Source organism: Ictalurus punctatus, chromosome 22 (genome assembly GCF_001660625.3).
Source record: "Ictalurus punctatus breed USDA103 chromosome 22, Coco_2.0, whole genome shotgun sequence".
Classification (NCBI taxonomy): domain Eukaryota; kingdom Metazoa; phylum Chordata; class Actinopteri; order Siluriformes; family Ictaluridae; genus Ictalurus; species Ictalurus punctatus.
The window spans coordinates 13,422,206-13,440,333 of NC_030437.2; the positions used below are offsets into that span (position 1 = coordinate 13,422,206).

Here is an 18,128-nt window from a genome sequence, read left to right on the forward strand (position 1 = left end):
AAAGCAAAAAAAAATAAATGATGATGGTCATTGACAAAATATTGTTGAAATTCATCAACCTAGTATTAAATGAAAAAGCTTCCAATAAGCACATAAGAACATGCTTTTATCCCAGGAATAACAAACAGGCTGTTAAAACCACTGCCCACTTCCGCTAACTCACCCCCAACCCCACATTTAGGCTAATAAGGGGAAGGATATGGTTCTCAAATGCTCAAGTCTGAAATAACTAGAGTGATTGGCAATTTAAGGAGAGTCAAAAGAAAGCAGCTTAACTGAGGGAAAGTACCGTTTAAAAATGATATTGTAAACCCTAGAATTAGTTATTTACTTGAAGACTCAGAGCTTTTATGTGTTTTGTCCATTTATTGCCATGACTTTATTAAAACCATATTTTACCTCATTTTGCATATCAATATGTGTACTAATTCTCCCACATTCCTAAGCATAAGCACAGTGCTCCCACAAGACACACTTGACTCTGTGCTGTGACAATGCTTTCTGACACAAAATCATGTTTCCTCTCGTTGACAAAACAATATGGGGTAAAAATTGTTTCATAATTCCAAATAAATAGATTACGATCCACAGATAAATGTATTGTGATTGCCAAAAATTAAACAAAAATCACAAATGCATTGAAAGATCCACAAATATATGTTAGTAGTTTCACAAAAAAAAAATTAACTTGACATATAAATAAAATGAGATTTGCAAATACATTTTTTTTTTCCAAATATGTTTTTGTTTATTATTTATTTTTGTGAAACTGCTAACATATATTTGTGGATCTCACTCAGTGCATTTGTAAATTTGCTTAATTTTTGTACATCTCACTACATTTATTTGTGGATCATAATCTATTTGTTTGGAATTATGAAACAATTCTTACACCATAAAACAATGCCTCTGATACACTTCTAATATCTGTTTTTTTTCTCTCTCATGATTTCCCTACCTGTAGCACAGTACAACTTTATAAGTATCTCTTCTAGCTTAGTACTGATTCTGTAATACAGATGTTGGTTATGAAATCCTGAGGTTAGCTCTGGTTTCTGTATTAAAACTTGTAAAGATGTACTTATATCTTCATTACACTGTTGACGTACAAATCCCACTTCACTCAACATGCATGGTGAAATACGGATAATATTCATAGTTGTTTGTTGTTAAAAGTCATTTCCATTCTCTAGGTTTACTCATGTTGAATGAAGCAATGCTTTCAATTCTAAATATGGAGCAAACTCGTCTTCCTATTTAATCCTATTGTATGCTTCAAAGGTCTAATCATATCCTCATTTCCTTGCTGTGTGTATTTGTGTATGCTTAACCTTTAATTACAAAAGTAAGAATCAATCATTAACAAGTCTTTCATTTGTTAAATTGTTTTTGACCACTGAAATGATCATCTGTATTTAACATCCAATAAAATGTTACCACATTTGCAAGTGCTTATGTGAATAAACTGCATGCTAGCATCTTTTTTTCTTTTTTCCTTTTTTTTAATTGGGCAGTTTGGAATTGCTGTTTTTAATATATTGCTGTATTGTTGCTATCTTCCTTGTTTCTTTCTGTGTTTAGCAAGTTCTTGTCAGCCCTATCTATAAAGGATATATTTAGTTTTCATGATGATTGTTCATTATTATGTACTGAATTTTGATTCAGTTGGCTGTTGGCCACAATGTTTGTTGACCTAAATAATGTTGAGTTATGTGCAGATTATAATCATAGTGTCACCTATTGCACATGAACTTTAATGTTATTAGATAGATTTGGCCTGATGGTGGCGCTAGAGGGTGTGAGTGACAGAAGCCCAAATTGGTGAGGAGGTTCTTTTGTCAGTCTGGTATCAGTGCAATCTCATGAGAAGTAACTACAACAAATCACAATCACAAGATATAGTATTTTATTTTATATGGGTGATGCACAAATTTAATTGGCTTGTATCATCAAGATGGTTTTGCCAATTCATTTGACAATTTTTTGGATATTTTAAACCCCATTTCTCTCAATTTCGTCACTGGTGAATTCATTCTCATTAGTTAGCTCTCCCCTATCACACAACAGCTACCAACCAGGGAGGTTGAAGGCTGTATGCATGGTTCAGGAGATATACAGCACTATATCGCCAACATTATGCCAATAGAGGAAGTGGGGTGCAGTTCTACACCCTCTTGCCAAATTTGGTGTTTCTACTCATTCTACACAGTCTTTTGTTCAAGAAGAGGAAGTATCCTAACAAAACCTATAGGGCTCCAGAACTTTGGTCTATTTGGACTCGTAACAAGAGTATTATCCATTTAGTTTTTGTTGCACATAGGAAATCTGTCTTTGTGTGGTTGCAAACCAGCTGCATATATTGACCCTCAGTTATGTTGTGCATACTTCATAATATGGAAGGTTAGCTTGTATAAACATTCATTACAACACATTTATAATCTGGTGGGTTTGGGGTGTGGTACTATTAGTGCTTAAATATGTTTGGTACTTATCCATAAAGTAAGTGTTTGTGTGTGTGTGTGTGTGTGTGTGTTTGCACAATTTACTGCAGACAATCATGGTTTCTATCAGTGCTTTAAGAAAGGAGAAAGTACTTTTCATTCTTTGTTATGAGCATTACCCTCTTCAGTTAACCCTGTAATCTCCACCATATTATTTAGTTATCCATCATAACATTATTCAGTAACTGTTATGATGCTATCTCTAAGTATTAGTATAGTGAACCTAATAGAAAAAGAATGTAGTTAGGAAAGTGAGGAATTTAAGCCAGGACCAGCCAACAGGTCCTGTGAGTGTAAGTGGTTAAAGTTATCTTATTTAAACACTATTGTTCAATACACAGTGGCATATCAGGAACCGGGCTGTACGTATGTACATATGTACACAATATGTACACTGTGTAACTACAAAAGTAGATAACGGATTAGTCACTGGGCGCTGCTCTGTAAACCTACAATCTGTTTTGCAACTTGCCATGTCACCCAGAGTGTACGTAAATAGTTTATTCAATTTTATGTAATAAAATCTAACAACATTTTCATAAAAATATGTTGGTGTAATGATATATTTTAATGTGTGTTGGTGTAAAAACATTTAACATTGGAGCAGGATCAGAACTTTTGAACATGTATTGATGCTTGACATGAGAGTGTAGAATGTATGTTTGCTTTTAGGTTCAATAGTAGCATTTTGCTCAACTTGTTAAGATCACAATGATGTAAACATCCAAGGGTGGAAATTACTCTCCACCCAGTGCTTTGAAGACACGCATCCTCCCCTTTTTCCTGTTTTTTTTTTAAACCAATGATTATAGCAAGAGCCTTGAGTATTTAAAAGATAAGTTAAAGATTCCGTTTTTTCATTTTTATCAAATGGTCAGTAACTGAATAGTGGTATGTATTGTATCTGTCACAGATTAAGGGAATGATACACATCATTTGTGATTGGATTCAGGAAAGCTCTTACAATTTAAATGCATTTTCCAGTGCAAGGCTATAAATGTGATTGCATTTAAATAATGCCTGTACATTAGTCTGTGATTACTATAATTATATAGTACTAAAACTGTGCCATAGCTTGTAATAATCTTGGCTCATAGGCAAATTTACTGTACCTGACCACTGGTCCACATGGCTACAAGACCAGCATTCCCTAAAATGAATCTGTGTGGGCAGATTAAAAGCATTCATTGACTACAGTAAACAACACCATTTTGAAACCTGTCATCACATTCTGTAATTTACAGAGGAGAACATCAAAGATGGGCCAAATCACATAGCTTGATCTGGCATGGGTTTTTATGTTTATAACGTGGGTGCGGTTATGTAGTGTAGGATATTTTTTTTTGTAATGAATGTAAACGTAAAGATGGTAATAAAGAAAGAGGAAAAGCCAGAGGATTTAGGAAGAACTTTCAAGATTTCTCTTTTGTGGCATGGAAAAATCTTTCTGACTGAGTAGCCATGCAGTCAGATAAATTGTGGGGAAATGATGGAATTAGATAAATCTCTTTAGAGTAATAGAAGCAAAAGCTGGCCTTGTACAGTGTTAAAAACATGGGAGAGAATATAATTGCTTGTTAAGGGTTTTTGGTTTTTGAATGGTGTTCTCACAGAGATACAGCAGAAACACAACACCCTCCACCACCACCTCCACCACCTCACCCTTATTGTGAATGCAGTGTGCACCTGTGCGGCCTTCTTTTGACATCTTTTGTGACATTTCGCAATCACACTCCTTTTGATCAAAGTGGCGCTGAATTGTCTCTAGCAAAGATATTCGATCTCACGAGATAGACTTTGGTGTTTTTTTTCTGCAGCTTGTCAGCATCTCAGAGAACAATGAGCCGACCACTGTTATACAAGATGGATGAAATGGTCGCGGAATCTATGCCATGTAAACATACAAGGGTGCTTAAGATCTGCTTGCTTTCTTTCTCTCTTTCCCTCTCTCTCTTTCTTTTTCTCTCTCTCTGATGTGCTGGACCACCTGGCAGTGCTGGCTCTCAGTGTGAACCAATGAGCATGTTCAAACTCAGCTCAGCTCCAGATAAAATTCAGGGCTAATTACACAGCAGCCTGAGTAGCCCTGGCTACTTCCATTGGTCACTGAGCTAAAGCCTTTAGCACCATTCCAAGCAAATGGATGAAGAATAGATCTCAAAGCCTGAGTCAGTAGGGCAGAAGAAAAGAGAAGATTGTCTCAAAATTCCGGTGTTCACAGGGGCAGGAATGTTATCACAGCACATTTGGGACTGTCCCTCCTAATTACAGGAGGCTTGGTCTGTTCAGGCCAGAGGCACTGTGTAATTATCATGATTGCAATGCATTAGGATATATTAAATAGCATTTTTTAACAGGACGTAGGATTACAAAGTGTATATTTGAAAATTCATGCCATTCTAATGACCTTGAGACATTAGCCATATTATCCAACATATCAGGTTTTATTTTGAATTAATGCAACCATATTTTCTTAGAGGTTTGGCTAAGATAATCATTTCACAGCTTTCACAGCTCACATATATGTTCTGACAGCTTAAGTGTAACAAGAAAATGTCAAAGCAATACGAAATGGTGCAGACTATGCACACATTTCTACCATATCTCTTTGGCTAGCTAAAATAAATTAAACTGCCTCTGTTTATTGCCATTGGTAGAAAACCTGTTCTTAGTTGCACAGCTCATTCTTTTTCTCACTCTCTCTATCTCTCTCTCCTCTCTCTCGCTCTGTCTGTGGGTGAGAATAATGAAAGGAATGTCAAAGGGAGTCACCCGATGTGCCGTCCAGCTGCAGCAAACCCCAAGCTGCACTTTTTAAGTTAGCGAGGCACCCATTCTTTGAGACTTTTTTATTACTCTCAATGAATACCTATGTGCCACATTTATTTGCCCCTTACTCAATTTAAAACATCCCTCCTAAATAACAGGAAGGGAGTACACTGCAAAATAAAGTTGGATGTGGCAGACCTTTTATGTCTGACCAAGGAATTTGAGAAGGTTGATTTTCACATAAACCTTCCTTATTCATTCAGGCTGGTTGTTGTGGGTGGTTGTAACCATAGGATGTTATGTTTTAGTAGCAAGTGATTCACTTGTCGTGAGATATCGTTAATGCTGGATTTAACTGTGGTAAGAACTTCATTTTCAACTCTTCATTTTTAAAAATATTGCAATCACTCAACAGATGTTCCAGACTACAAACAAAAAGCAAATCCTGAAGTGTCATTCTTAACTGCTGCCTTTATTTAATTAAAGAAAACAAAGTTGTATTTAACTACAACTCCAGGTTGGATTTCTTGGCTGTAAATCAGCGAGAGTGCTGGTCCGAATCATCCTACGCAAAATCAAGGCAGGCAATAATGAATAAATCTAACTTTTACGGCACAGAATCGCCTTCACAAGCCTTCCCATCTTGATAAAATGGTCTTGACAAATCCCAGGGCTCAGGTGCTGCTCAAGTGCACCTGCAGAAGCAAGGATGTAGTTCATGTAGGCTTTCAGCCTTCTGGTAATCTCCTAGATGGGAATAAAAAGTCTCTGCCCCTTGCATCTGATAAATCTGGTGTGAAATAAATTGTTTTTCAAGTGAGTAACTACAACATCAAAGAGAGCATACTTTGAATTCATATTTGTGAGCTCATGTTGGTTTAAGGAGGATACAATGATACAAGTTTACATCAGTGATTAGAAATGCTATTGTAAGGAGCTTTTTTAATTAATGATAACTCATACACTTAGGATAATATCTGGTTAAAATGACAAGTTTAAAACTCTGATGATTCCCAGTGACCTTCACCTTTACACACTCCGGTTGGTGAGAAGTTGAAGTTTTTTCATGCTTTGACATGGAACAGTTCTGCATGTTTTATTCAGGCCTGGTTAACCTCAGCTTTGCTTTGCTTTGCATTATTCTCCTGTGCAGACAGTGAACTCTTCTAATAATGTCAATGTCATTTCCTTCATTAGTTTGCTCAAAAGTCTTGTTTCATATCAGGAAGTCCAACTCAATTGTGGAAACTTGGGATGCCCCGTCATAGTAGGGTGTGTAAAGTTAAACATTGTAGCCAGGAAAGCTTTTCGAGTCTTTGTGAACTGAAATGCAAGTGGTAAAGATACACAGTTGAGCCTGGCGAACACAGAAGACACGAAGACACAGCTATTTTGTGTTGTACTCTACGTGCTATGTGTGGCAATCCCATCTACTACTACTGCTTGATCTACTGCTACTGCAACACTACTGCTTGGTTTGTTTTCCTAGTGTAGTGTAAAAATCTACAGTGACTCAGAAGCATAAAAAAGTTATGACATGGAAAAAAGGTCAAATGGATGAGCCTGCAATCCATGTATGTCATTCTTTGGAAAAGTCTCTAGCAGCTTCACAAATATGGAAGTCCCTTTGTCTCCCAATAGCTGAGGTACTTTGCACATGTCTGAGCTAAACTTAAAATTTTCTTTCCCATAAGTAATTTGCAAGCCAAAAGTATGTGGAAAAAGGAAAGCCATGTCTATGTTTGGTTGAATCAGTGTAGGAAATCTAGGCTTGACTGATTTGTGTTTTTGTCATTGGTGCCAAAGATTTTGACCCTGTAATTCTTGATATAATTCAGTAATATATGTTTTTCAAGGATTTTCTATATGTATTTCAAGACCTTTTATTTTCTTCCTGGCAAAAGCTATTTCGTCTTTCTACAGGAAAAGTATATCCTGCTTTCCCACCTGTCACAGTGTCAAAATTAACAAAAAGCGACTAATCTCTTATTTTTGCATGATTTCAATTGCTGTTTCATTGAACTTTATATATATAATATTGACCGGGGAATAAATAGCTTAATTTAGCATTTCTAGAGAAAGATGCCATTAGACAACAGAAGAAGGCACAGAAGAATTGCTGCATATTTATACCCGCATAAAGAAATCCAGATTATTTGAATATGCTGTTTGGAAACTCTGCAAGCTCTACATGTTTCAACCCCCTTTCACTGTTAAACTGGTGTTGCTTGGCCAATACTTGCACGCTGGAACATGATAGGCTTGTATAATTTATAATGCTCAAAATTAACTCACATTTTCCAACAAGGTTTTCACCCATGTGTTTCTTAAAAGAATGTGGCAAGCATTTCAGTGATCATTTTCACACTTTGATCAGTCTGCACACGCATGTTTAATATTTAGACATTTTTATTCTTTTTAGTTTAAGGTGACTTTATGGTGAATAGATATTATTAGTAGGTAGAATAAGCCTATCTTAATCTATAACTGTAGCAAATCCATTTCTTCTCTATACACTGGGCCAGATATTCAGGCTTACTCTGTTAGTGAGGTTTGATGATAATCCTAATGCTGTTGTAAAAAAAAATAATAATTAAAAAGAAGAAGAAGACAAAAAGCAAACTATTAAAAGGTGATTTGAGTTTTTTACCTACTTTTCCTGATCACCCAAGGTTGTTAGAATCTAAGGGGTCTTAGTTGTGAAATGACAAGTCTATGCATCAGGTGAATGGCAAAAGTACTTCTGCTCTGGCAATAGATTCTCACCCTCCTCTTTTTTTTTCTTCCTCCTCCTCATTACGGATTGAGACAACAGCAGATGTCTTATTAGTTTGTCCATCCCACAGGGCACCCACCTCATGGGGCCTCACAAAGCCAGCTGCTTCTTGGTCAGGGATAATGATCAAATGGATGAGTAGCTATTGGCATTTGTAGTCACCTATCACCAGCATGCATTTTAACTAGTTTTATTTACAGAACACCTAGCACTGAGTGCACTTAGCATGGAATACGATGTTGCGACAATCTTTTATGGTGCAGCAGATCTGAAGTGACTTCATTTCTTTCCATTATTTCCATATGGGAGAATGTGGAGCTGCTCTTTCCTTTACTCCCAATGCACTGTGGTTTTAAGATCTGTTAGCAACATACAGGTTTTTTACGGGGCTGTCCTTATGCTTTCCTGATTAAGCTGGAAGGAAGAGACATTATCCAGAACTGTAATGGAAGCAATCTAAGAAAAAATTAAGATAAGAAGAGGTTTGTGTAGGTTTCAGGTTTAAATCTTAAACCTTGAAAAATGAAACAAAAAAACTGGAGAACATTTCTGATTTTCAGTGCCTTTTAATTTGATGTATGTGGGTTCACAAAACCACTTATTTTGTGGTTTTAGCTCTGCTGGCAACTTCTGCAAAACAACAAGGACCAACACAGTCCAGCTCTGAGCTGTATGCCAGGCTGATTGACCAACACAGCTACAGCTACAGTACAGTTGTTCTGTCACATCTCACGTTTGATTATTGGACATTTGGCATGTGGACAAGGGATAAGAGGACACCTGGCCTTGTTTTGTTTGCTTTCCTGCACAAACACCTAAGCCACAGAGATGCTGAACACATGGGTAAACAAATCTTCTAATCCCCTCTCTCCTCCCATTTTTTTGCTCTTCTCTTCTTTTTCTTGCATCTTTGTAACACATGCTGGGCTACTGGTGACCACACAGCACAACACAACCCCTAAATCTGCAGTTTGCCAAAAAATCCAACCATAGTTCCACAACCTGTTTCAAATTTGATTTCCATAGATAACAAGTCTTGTTTTGTTTACTCTCTATGCATTCTTTCTTTCATTGTTTCTTAAGCGGTGTTTGATCACACAATGCTAAGAAGTACCTAAAGTAAAGTAAATACAGATTGAAACAGCTAACCACCCAGCCATGCAAGCAGCTTCTTGGTACAGCTAAAGTCATATTTTTTTTCACATTTTTTACCTTGTGCCAAGACATCTGTCTTGGGACACACCCTATGATTATAAGTGAAAGGAAGCAGCATCTTTTGATTATTTTCCTCCATACTGCACACACATGCAGAGGTCCATCAAAGCCATTAAAGTAAGATAAAAAACATTTGCCAGGTCTGATTAATTTGATGCAGATTAAGAGAACTGCAAGAGGACACTGGTAATAATTCACTGACCGATTGAAGAGCTAAAACTATAGCACAAGTAAAAAATGCAGGCACCTGCAAAACTAACCACGGCTTTTAACTTATTATCACATGGAGTTTTTACAGTCCTGGAAAAGTGTTAAAATGCATACAGAAGAAATTTATTGCACAAAAAGTACTACATCATTCTATTGCAACACTCCCATAGGCTACATAAAACACAAAGGAAATATACTGTAAGCAGAATGAAAATGATATAGTCCTCACTGTGAGCTAGCAATATATTTAATAGAAGGTCTTCAGTATTAAGCTATGTATAAGGGTCCATTGCTAGTCCTGCAATGCCTGCCATCACTGTCAGCTTTAATTAATTAGCTTCACAGTGCTTTGTTTGCAGTGTTTTTAAAGTTTTTGCCCAATAATTGTGGCAAATATTCACTTGAATTGAATTGTAAAAAAATAATGAGTTTAGGACATCTGAAGAATTTCAAATTCAGTAAGCTTCAATGGTGGGTATGTGGTGCATTAAGTAAGCAAAGACCAGAGCTTTAGTGGAACTAATGTTGATGCAGCATGGAAACATGTTTTGGACTTTATTCCACTTTTTTTTTATATCTCAGTTCTTTGATAATAATAAGGTACTTGACTGAACATCCTGTCATTTGGCAAGATATCAAATTTTAATAGTGGACACCTGTTAAATTTGTACAATGCATCATTATAATGCAGAATTCATAGAACCTAACAGTCACATTTAACCTATAACTGTTGTCATTTCTTTTTTCTTACTTTCCAACAAGTACTAATGTGTCATAACGTGTTTTCAATTGATCATTATGCTAACCTTAATTGAAATTCTACAATAAAGTTGAGTATCAGTTTTGCATCCTAAGCAAGTGGAACTCTGTTTGATCCCAACAGAAGCAGCACACCTCAGCACATCTGGTTTCACTGCTGCATCTATTACACAAGTCCTACTGTGTGAAGTCACTTCCAAGTCAAATAAGCCCCCGCCCCCCCCTTCCAAAAGGAACACCTAAAGAGGGACAAGGAGTGAGCCTGCCAAAAATGGAATAGGACCTCAAACATTCCTGTCATCTAGGCCATGTTTTCATTACCCCAACAAATTTACACAGTTGTTAGTGATGGCCTGGGATTCCTCCTAAAGCACAGCCCACCAATAATAAACAGAGAGCAGCTGACACCCTCAGACACCTGCACAAGCCTTCCTGACACTGTATGATTGTTCTTATTGCGAGGTGGTGGGATAGAAGGGGATTATACCAGCAGGCCTGAATGTTGCTGTGAAAGAACACTTCTGCACTGCTGTCTTGTTCCACCCTGATGCTCACCTCAGAGATAAAATGAGTCCATGGAAATTCCCTACACAGAGAAAGGCGCTTGCCATTCAGTCATTTTTCATTGCTCTGCCCAGAGTTTCTGAGGGGTGGATGTTAAAGGTTTTCAATGCTTTGCCAAAAACAAAGGCTGGGAACCTCCTTATCCAGAAGAGTCCATAGCCACTGGATATTTAATAAGTACAGTGGTCCACTTGTAATCATGCTTTATAGCCATCTTTGCTTTTGAGTTTAAAAAAAAAATCTATAAAACCTAACAATACATGATAATTTTGCTGGTGTCAATCTGTCTGTGCATTGTTAAAACATATCAGCCAAATAATCATGAAATATTTGATATTGATAGTAACACTTATCCGAAAATAATGCATGCAGTGATAATGCATGTGTGTTATTAGGAAGCAGTTATGGTCAATCTGTTTTGCACCCTGCCCAATACAGTATGATTCATCCATATCTTTTGTCCATAAAATGTTCAAGCTTTTAGAAAGATGATGCTTTCTGAAATTAATTCCATAGCTACAAATATAGTAGGTACAACTTGAACAGAGTCCGTTTGTATTGAGCTTGATTCATTTGGTCTTGTATGAAAGCTGTTTTCAAACCTGGGTGTGGTCACAGGTTCCAGTTTCAAGCTTCACAACTGCACTGAAAGGCATGTGATCTTCAGCAGATAATATTAAGAGCCTTCTACATACATCTAGTATACAAAGCATTAAAAATTCAAATGACTACAATCCCTACAACAAGGGATTATTTCTGTAAAGGCTTTAAGCTAGCAGCCTCAGTTGAAAGTTCAGTTCATCCAAACCACTGATAAGGTTTGAGGAAAAGTAAAAAGAAATGTAAAAAAACACTAAATAAACTGTACATTAGTTAAATAATATTTCTAAGAATTTAGCATGGCTGTGCTTGTTATTTTCTATATTGCAAAGATTCTGCATATAGCATAAGTGGTATATTAGCTGTCTAATTTGTTTGTAATTCTGAAAGAATTTGTTTAAGCGAAAACAAACCTGCAATGATGACTCCTTTTCCCCAAATATTCTAAGCCTAGAATTGATTCAGGGCACAGTATTCAGGCCAAACACGTAAACAGCCTTACAGTTATTTACTTCTAAAAGAAAGATCTTTGTTTTACTGTAGCAAATACTAATACAAAAATCTCTTCAAGTCCTTCTAAAGGGAGAACACCTGTTCTCCGAAACTACATGGTGGAACTAGGCAGTTCCTTTGAGCTATGCTTTTGTTTTATTACTTTGACTCGAGTTATGAGGGTGATGGTAGCTGTGGGCCGAAGGGGTTTGATTCACTTTTCTGAAATCGTAAGACGATCCACTTGCCTTGTTCTTCCCACTGTATTTCTTATCCCCGTCTGATGATTTCTTTTCAAGGGAGTGCAGAAGCCACAGATAAGGTAGATCGCCGGCCTCTGGGCAGCTGTGAACCTGATAGCATCTGTTTAAAGTATATAAAGAGGAGCTCATTTCTTTTTTTAAGTCTGCGGTACCAGTTATCTTACTTTTATCCCACACATGTAAGGAAATCACACAGATGGCCAGAGTTCAGACAGAAATACAAATGTGATATCAGTGACTGGAGTGTTGTTGGGTGGAGGGGAGGATTCACAGGAGAAGTGTAACCCTCTCATATTGAGGTAAACAGACAAGCCAAAACAAAGCTCCTATTCACAGCATATGTTATTGGAAGTCATTCTTTCATCATTATCATCTAGACAAAATAACCACTGAATGTTTTTAAACTGCTGAATGCATTGTGTCTACCATCTATTTTAAAAGGATTATCTTTGATATCAAATTTGCTTAAAACATTTGCTGTTTCATCTTTTGCTGTCATCTTCTTCAGAATTGTTATTCTAACTCTGAACCAAGTCCTGCTTTATTCCTTTTCAAATAATTTATTAATATTTCTGGCAAGAGTTTTAAGAATATTCTTCCTGGTTGACATCACACCATCATTTTTTTTGTTGTTGTTACTGAAAGTGGACTGGCTTATGAGATGATTTGTGTTGTGCATATTCGTTGATTGTATATTTGTGACAGATACTTTTCAGCTCCACTGCTTTGCTAGTTCATCAGCTTTTGTCATATTCTTCTCAATATTATTTATTTATGTGCTTTTTTCTTGCAGTCCATAATTTTCATAAGGGACCGCAGTGCTTGTGGACAGGAAATATCTGGGTATATAGACTATGCCCACAGACTCAAATGTGAAGACTTTGAACCATATTTCAGTGGGAAAAAAAGACTTTTGCCACAACCAACTGACTTAAGGTAAGCCTGATTGTATTGTTACTTGCTTAAATTAACCTTCGGCAGCTACTATTTATTAGTAATGGTTATGGTTAAACATTCAAATATATAACCTAAGAAACATCAGCACTTCAACACATAACACTAAAGTAGATTCTATACAGGAATCGTAGAAAGTATAGACTTCTCTGTTATGTTTCCTGATGGGGTGTGTCTTTAAGATGAGAATATGATTGACTAAGCAATCAATAATGTATTCTTCCAATTTGTAGATTCTTAGATATTCAGAGCTGAATTTCTCAAAGAACAGAAGACACATAAGAAATCTGTCAGGTAGTTGTTCATTTTGTATTTAAGTGTGCAACATGGAGCTGCAATTCCATTAAAAGCTGCAACTGACATGTTAACAAAGCAACAATCAACATTTGAATTGAGGTTTTCTCAATTCTGTGCAAATGAGGTATAATGTGGTAAAGCATCAAAGCCAAACAATTGGTTCTAGTGAATTCCTTGGAACAAGCCAATGGCATAGGTATTCCATTCAGTTCAGTTTTTATAGCGCTTTTAAGAATGGTCATTGTCACAAAACAGCTTTACAGAAATATCTAATATCAGGATGTAAGTTTTAACTTTATAAATGTATCCATAATGAGCAAGCCAGAGGCGATGATGGCAAGGAAAACCTCTCTGAGATGACATGAGGAAGAAACCTTGAGAGGCACCAGATTCAAAAGAAAGCCCATCATCATCTGGATGACTTCAGATTGTGCAATTATAAATAATTCCCTTCTATAAGTGTGTACTGCATGGTCAAAAAGTCCAATTGTATGACCCAGAAATTCATTATGGTTTTCACATGAAGTCTGTTTTATTGAAGTTATCAACTGATGGAGTGCAAAATTGTTCGTGGTAATTGCAGTCCAAAGCCATCTATTCTATATACAGTACGTCATTAGAATACATCAATCTATTACTCCAGAATACTCTAGTTTCGCAACTTTAGTTCCTCCCTGTGTTCACCCCTACAGTTGTGCGACAACAGTTGTGGATGTACACCCACAAGACACAAACTTAATGCTAATTATTCTTGTGTTCAACTTATTTGGCAATTTTCTAGTAGTCTATGATAAGGGAAATATATGAAAAAAAGCTTAATATTAGTAGCTTCAGTTGAAATTTGTGAATACACTTGACACTAGACGGTTTATAAATGACATTATTATAAGTTGATAGATATTATCACAAATACACAAAACACAGATTTAAGCTGTGCAAGGTTTGCAAAATGGAAAACGTTGCTTGGTTACACAATACACAATAAACAAACACCTATCATAAATAATAAAAACAGGTTCACAAATCAAAAACAGACATAGTCATAGGGTGAATTTACTTTTCTGGATTTCTCATTTGCCATGGTTCAGTCCAAAAAACACAATCCAAACACCAATCTATTCCAGGATATATTGTCTGTATCACAATTTTAGAATATGTTTGACTGGCACAGTAGTTCTGGGTGGTGCTGTGTGTTCATCAGCTCACCCTTCAAGCACATATTTCAAATAAACATATTAAACACTTTCAGAAGTCACAAGTGAGTCATCACAATGTGTTGGGCATTATAAACTAATGTTCTATGTTCAATTCAATTGTTCACTGCCAAGGAATTTTTAAATGCAGGCAATGATTCATTTGAGCCATTGCATATTAGACATGTGCCTAGCCAGTGGCAAAGCTTATCAATTTCAGATGTTTAGAAATCCCATGAAAATTGGTAATTGTTTGTATGCGTGAGCGAGAGAGCATGTGTCTTGTGTGCATATATTGGACACAAACATTTTAGATCTTTTCATAAGATTTTCAGTTGTGTTATGACAAAAAAAAAAAAAAGACAAATTGAACGTTAGTTGCACACTTGCAGACCTGTGCAAACTTTCTGGCAGCTCTTGAATAGTAAAAAAAAAAAATAGTGTATACCTCTGTGAAAACATTTTTTAATCTAAGTGAAAATTTGTTATTTTTATAGTTTATAGTTTACATGTTCTGCTAAATTAAAGACAAATATTTTGACCTCGGAATAGGATTTTTGTTATGTAAAATGTTCCATGTGAGCTGTATTCAGTGATGTCCACACCTGAACTACTTCAGGATGCACACACACTCAAGCATACTCCCAACTCTAAACAGGGTAAGCAAAGGAATTGAGTGTATTATAACATAGGCCTAGACAACCCAACCCCCCTCTCTCTCTCTCTCTCTCTCTCTTTCTCTCTTCCTCTCTCTCTCTCTCTCTCTCTCACTCTTTCTTCCTCTTCCTCTCGCGGGAAAAATAACAGCCAGTGCTTGCGGTCGCTGGTAACATGGAGCAGATGAGTTCTTCCCGTACAGATGCACAACTCCACGCCACAAGTTGGACTCCATCCCCCTCATCATAAAAAATAGAGCTAAAAAAAAAAAAAAAAAATCTGACCACCAGCTGAAGACATTTTCAGACTGTTGTAAGTGCAAGGAACATGTGTTGTTAAAGAGACAAAAGAAGAGACATTGTGTGATACACCCACATTATAGGATGTTATGGTTATGATAGGATGTAATGTTCATGAAAGGCTCAGCTTTGTGACAAAAAATGTTTGTTTTGTCTTACTAGCCTTTATTATGCACCAATCCTGAATACATGCTTTACTCAAAAAAATTCATGTAGAATATTGCAGACTCTTCCAAAATGTCAATTCATGTTTTAGTTAAGTCCAAAAAGCAACGTATACAATTCACGGTCAGTTTCCTCTACCATCTCCTATGTTTATCCCACAATGATCACTCTGACAGCTGTTTAGAAGCATTGCCTCTTTTGGTGTATCCAATTTTACCACAATTTCTGGCATACACAAGTATGTCTTTGTGTATTAGTGTTTGCCCGCATGTGCAGCATTTGTGTGTATGCACATCCAAACACAAGAAAGAAGTCCATATAGACATTATTGTACTTGAAAATTTTTAACTGTAGAAATTTTTCAAGGTGTCTCCTTGGCCAAACCCTTTCTGTGTCCATCCGTGCTGCATTCCTGCAGTGCACCTGTTGCTCAACTTTGCAGATTTAAAAATATCTGCACTGCCCTCCTATTTTACTAACTTTTAACATGAGTAGACCTGAGATAAGCCCAGGAATAAACTCACAGGTTTTCAGGTTAGCATTATCTGTAAATCTTTGACATGTCACATGTAACACTATGTAGGTAGAATATTTTTGAAAAGGCAGATATTTGAAAAATATGAGAGCAGTGTTTTCATTTGGGGTTGATAAGATTGAAAATATTTCTGATGAATATTTATAATTTCCAGCTTTTTCTGAATGCTAAAATCTCTGTTGTATATGATAGTGTAGGAATTTATTTTGTATTAATCTCTTTTATTTGGGGTTAAATTTTATGATCCAATGTCCTACTATGGTTTACTACCTCAGATCATGTGATTTGAGACATACACAAAAATGATAGACTGTAGGATTTGTCTGCCTTTTCTAAAAGTTGAGAGAATCCGAACACAAAATGCTATGCCGTGTGAGTCATCATTTAATATAATAAGCGTGAGCACATGCTTCCATTTTGTTCTTTTTAGTTTAATGCTGATGCTCATTTTTCACAAATTTTCAAGACAGCATGGGTGCAGTGTCATCTCCATTGTGGATGAATTTTTTTTATGTTGGTAGGTGACATCCCTTCAAGAAAAAAGTGAAATATAAGTGCTGCATTGCTTATGGTCCTGTCACAAAACGAAGGGATGAAAATCTCTGAGTGACTGTCCAGTCTTGTTGCCCTATCCAACTTGAAAACTTTAAGGCTTGGGAACACTATTTTGCCCATCTTTTCATGTTCTCTGTTAAAATATCTCACATCTGTCCTGTTGCTTCAACCCAAAAGTAAGTGGTTCACCAGTGCATAAAAGTGGTGAACCCAAAAATGTTAATTGCTAGATGGCGTTTCAGTATAAATAGACACAAAAACGCTGTCAAACCTTATTCTAAAAAAGAGGAAGTGCCAATGAATCTCCAGTTCTACTCTTCTTGCCAGATCATTTTCATTATGTATACATTCAAAACCATATGGAGAAACAGAAAGACTTTCCTTTCTCTTTGTAAAATCAAAGTAGACCATCCAGGACATTAACCAGCACTAGGCTGTTTGATCCAGACTACAAATCGAGCATGGGTTAAACTTATGATTTCATGCATCATTGTATTTGCCCCATAGAACCTAGGCTCTAGTGTTAAAGCCTGCCATGTGCACTGTAAAGGCAGTCCCCATGTAGACTGACCACAAGTGAAGACAGAAAGGTCTTTCCCCCGACACAGGATGGCAGGCAGGGATCCTCTGAGGATGTTTAATTCAGTCCATTACATTTTGTTTAGTTCCTATTTCCCTGTCTTTTCGTTTAAGGCACACTTTGTTTGCTTTGGTGCTGACGACGGCTCCATGGTTTCTGGTCAGTTTAGGAGGAGCATAGAGGCAACCTTAAGGGCACATCTCTGTTTCTTCCACTCACACTTTCTTTGCATTGCTTGTCAAAGCCATGGTGATAAATTGGAGATATTTCAAAAATTTTACAGCCATATGGATGTAGCATATGGATTTAACAGGATGAGGCCATCTGAGGAGAGGAATGATGAACTCTTAGGTGGATTTGTTAATGTTGGGTGTGGAAAATGAAACAGGTCCAAGTATGCTGGGATACCAGTTGCAAACAGATATTTTGCCTTTAATTTTAGGTTACACTTCCTCCTAGATAAACATTTGCAGAATCTTAAAATAAATAGGCCTATTATGTGCTCATGCTCATTTGTTTGCTTTTTATTGATCTATTAGATTCAGTATATTTTGTGCTCATGTTTAATGCTGTGATGTAGACAACATTTATGTGATCATGATGCAGATGTATCATGCATCTTTATGCTTGTCCAGAGACTGCTACTGAAATCAATCCACCAGAGTCTTAACAATCATCCAAATGTGGACATCATTTGAGTTTATGAGTGCTTGAGTTCTGTGATTTATCCCTTTAAGGTCAGGA

General features: G+C 36.6%; 1 protein-coding gene across 2 annotated transcripts in view; it reads left to right on the forward strand.

The window, feature by feature from the left end:
• cfap299 (cilia and flagella associated protein 299) overlaps window positions 1–18,128 on the forward strand; it is a 59,010-nt gene that overhangs the window by 37,824 nt on the left and 3,058 nt on the right. For both annotated transcript variants that reach the window (XM_017451178.3, NM_001200401.1), the window contains 1 exon segment: window positions 12,943–13,085. In XM_017451178.3, the coding sequence (XP_017306667.1) occupies window positions 12,943–13,085 (143 nt within the window).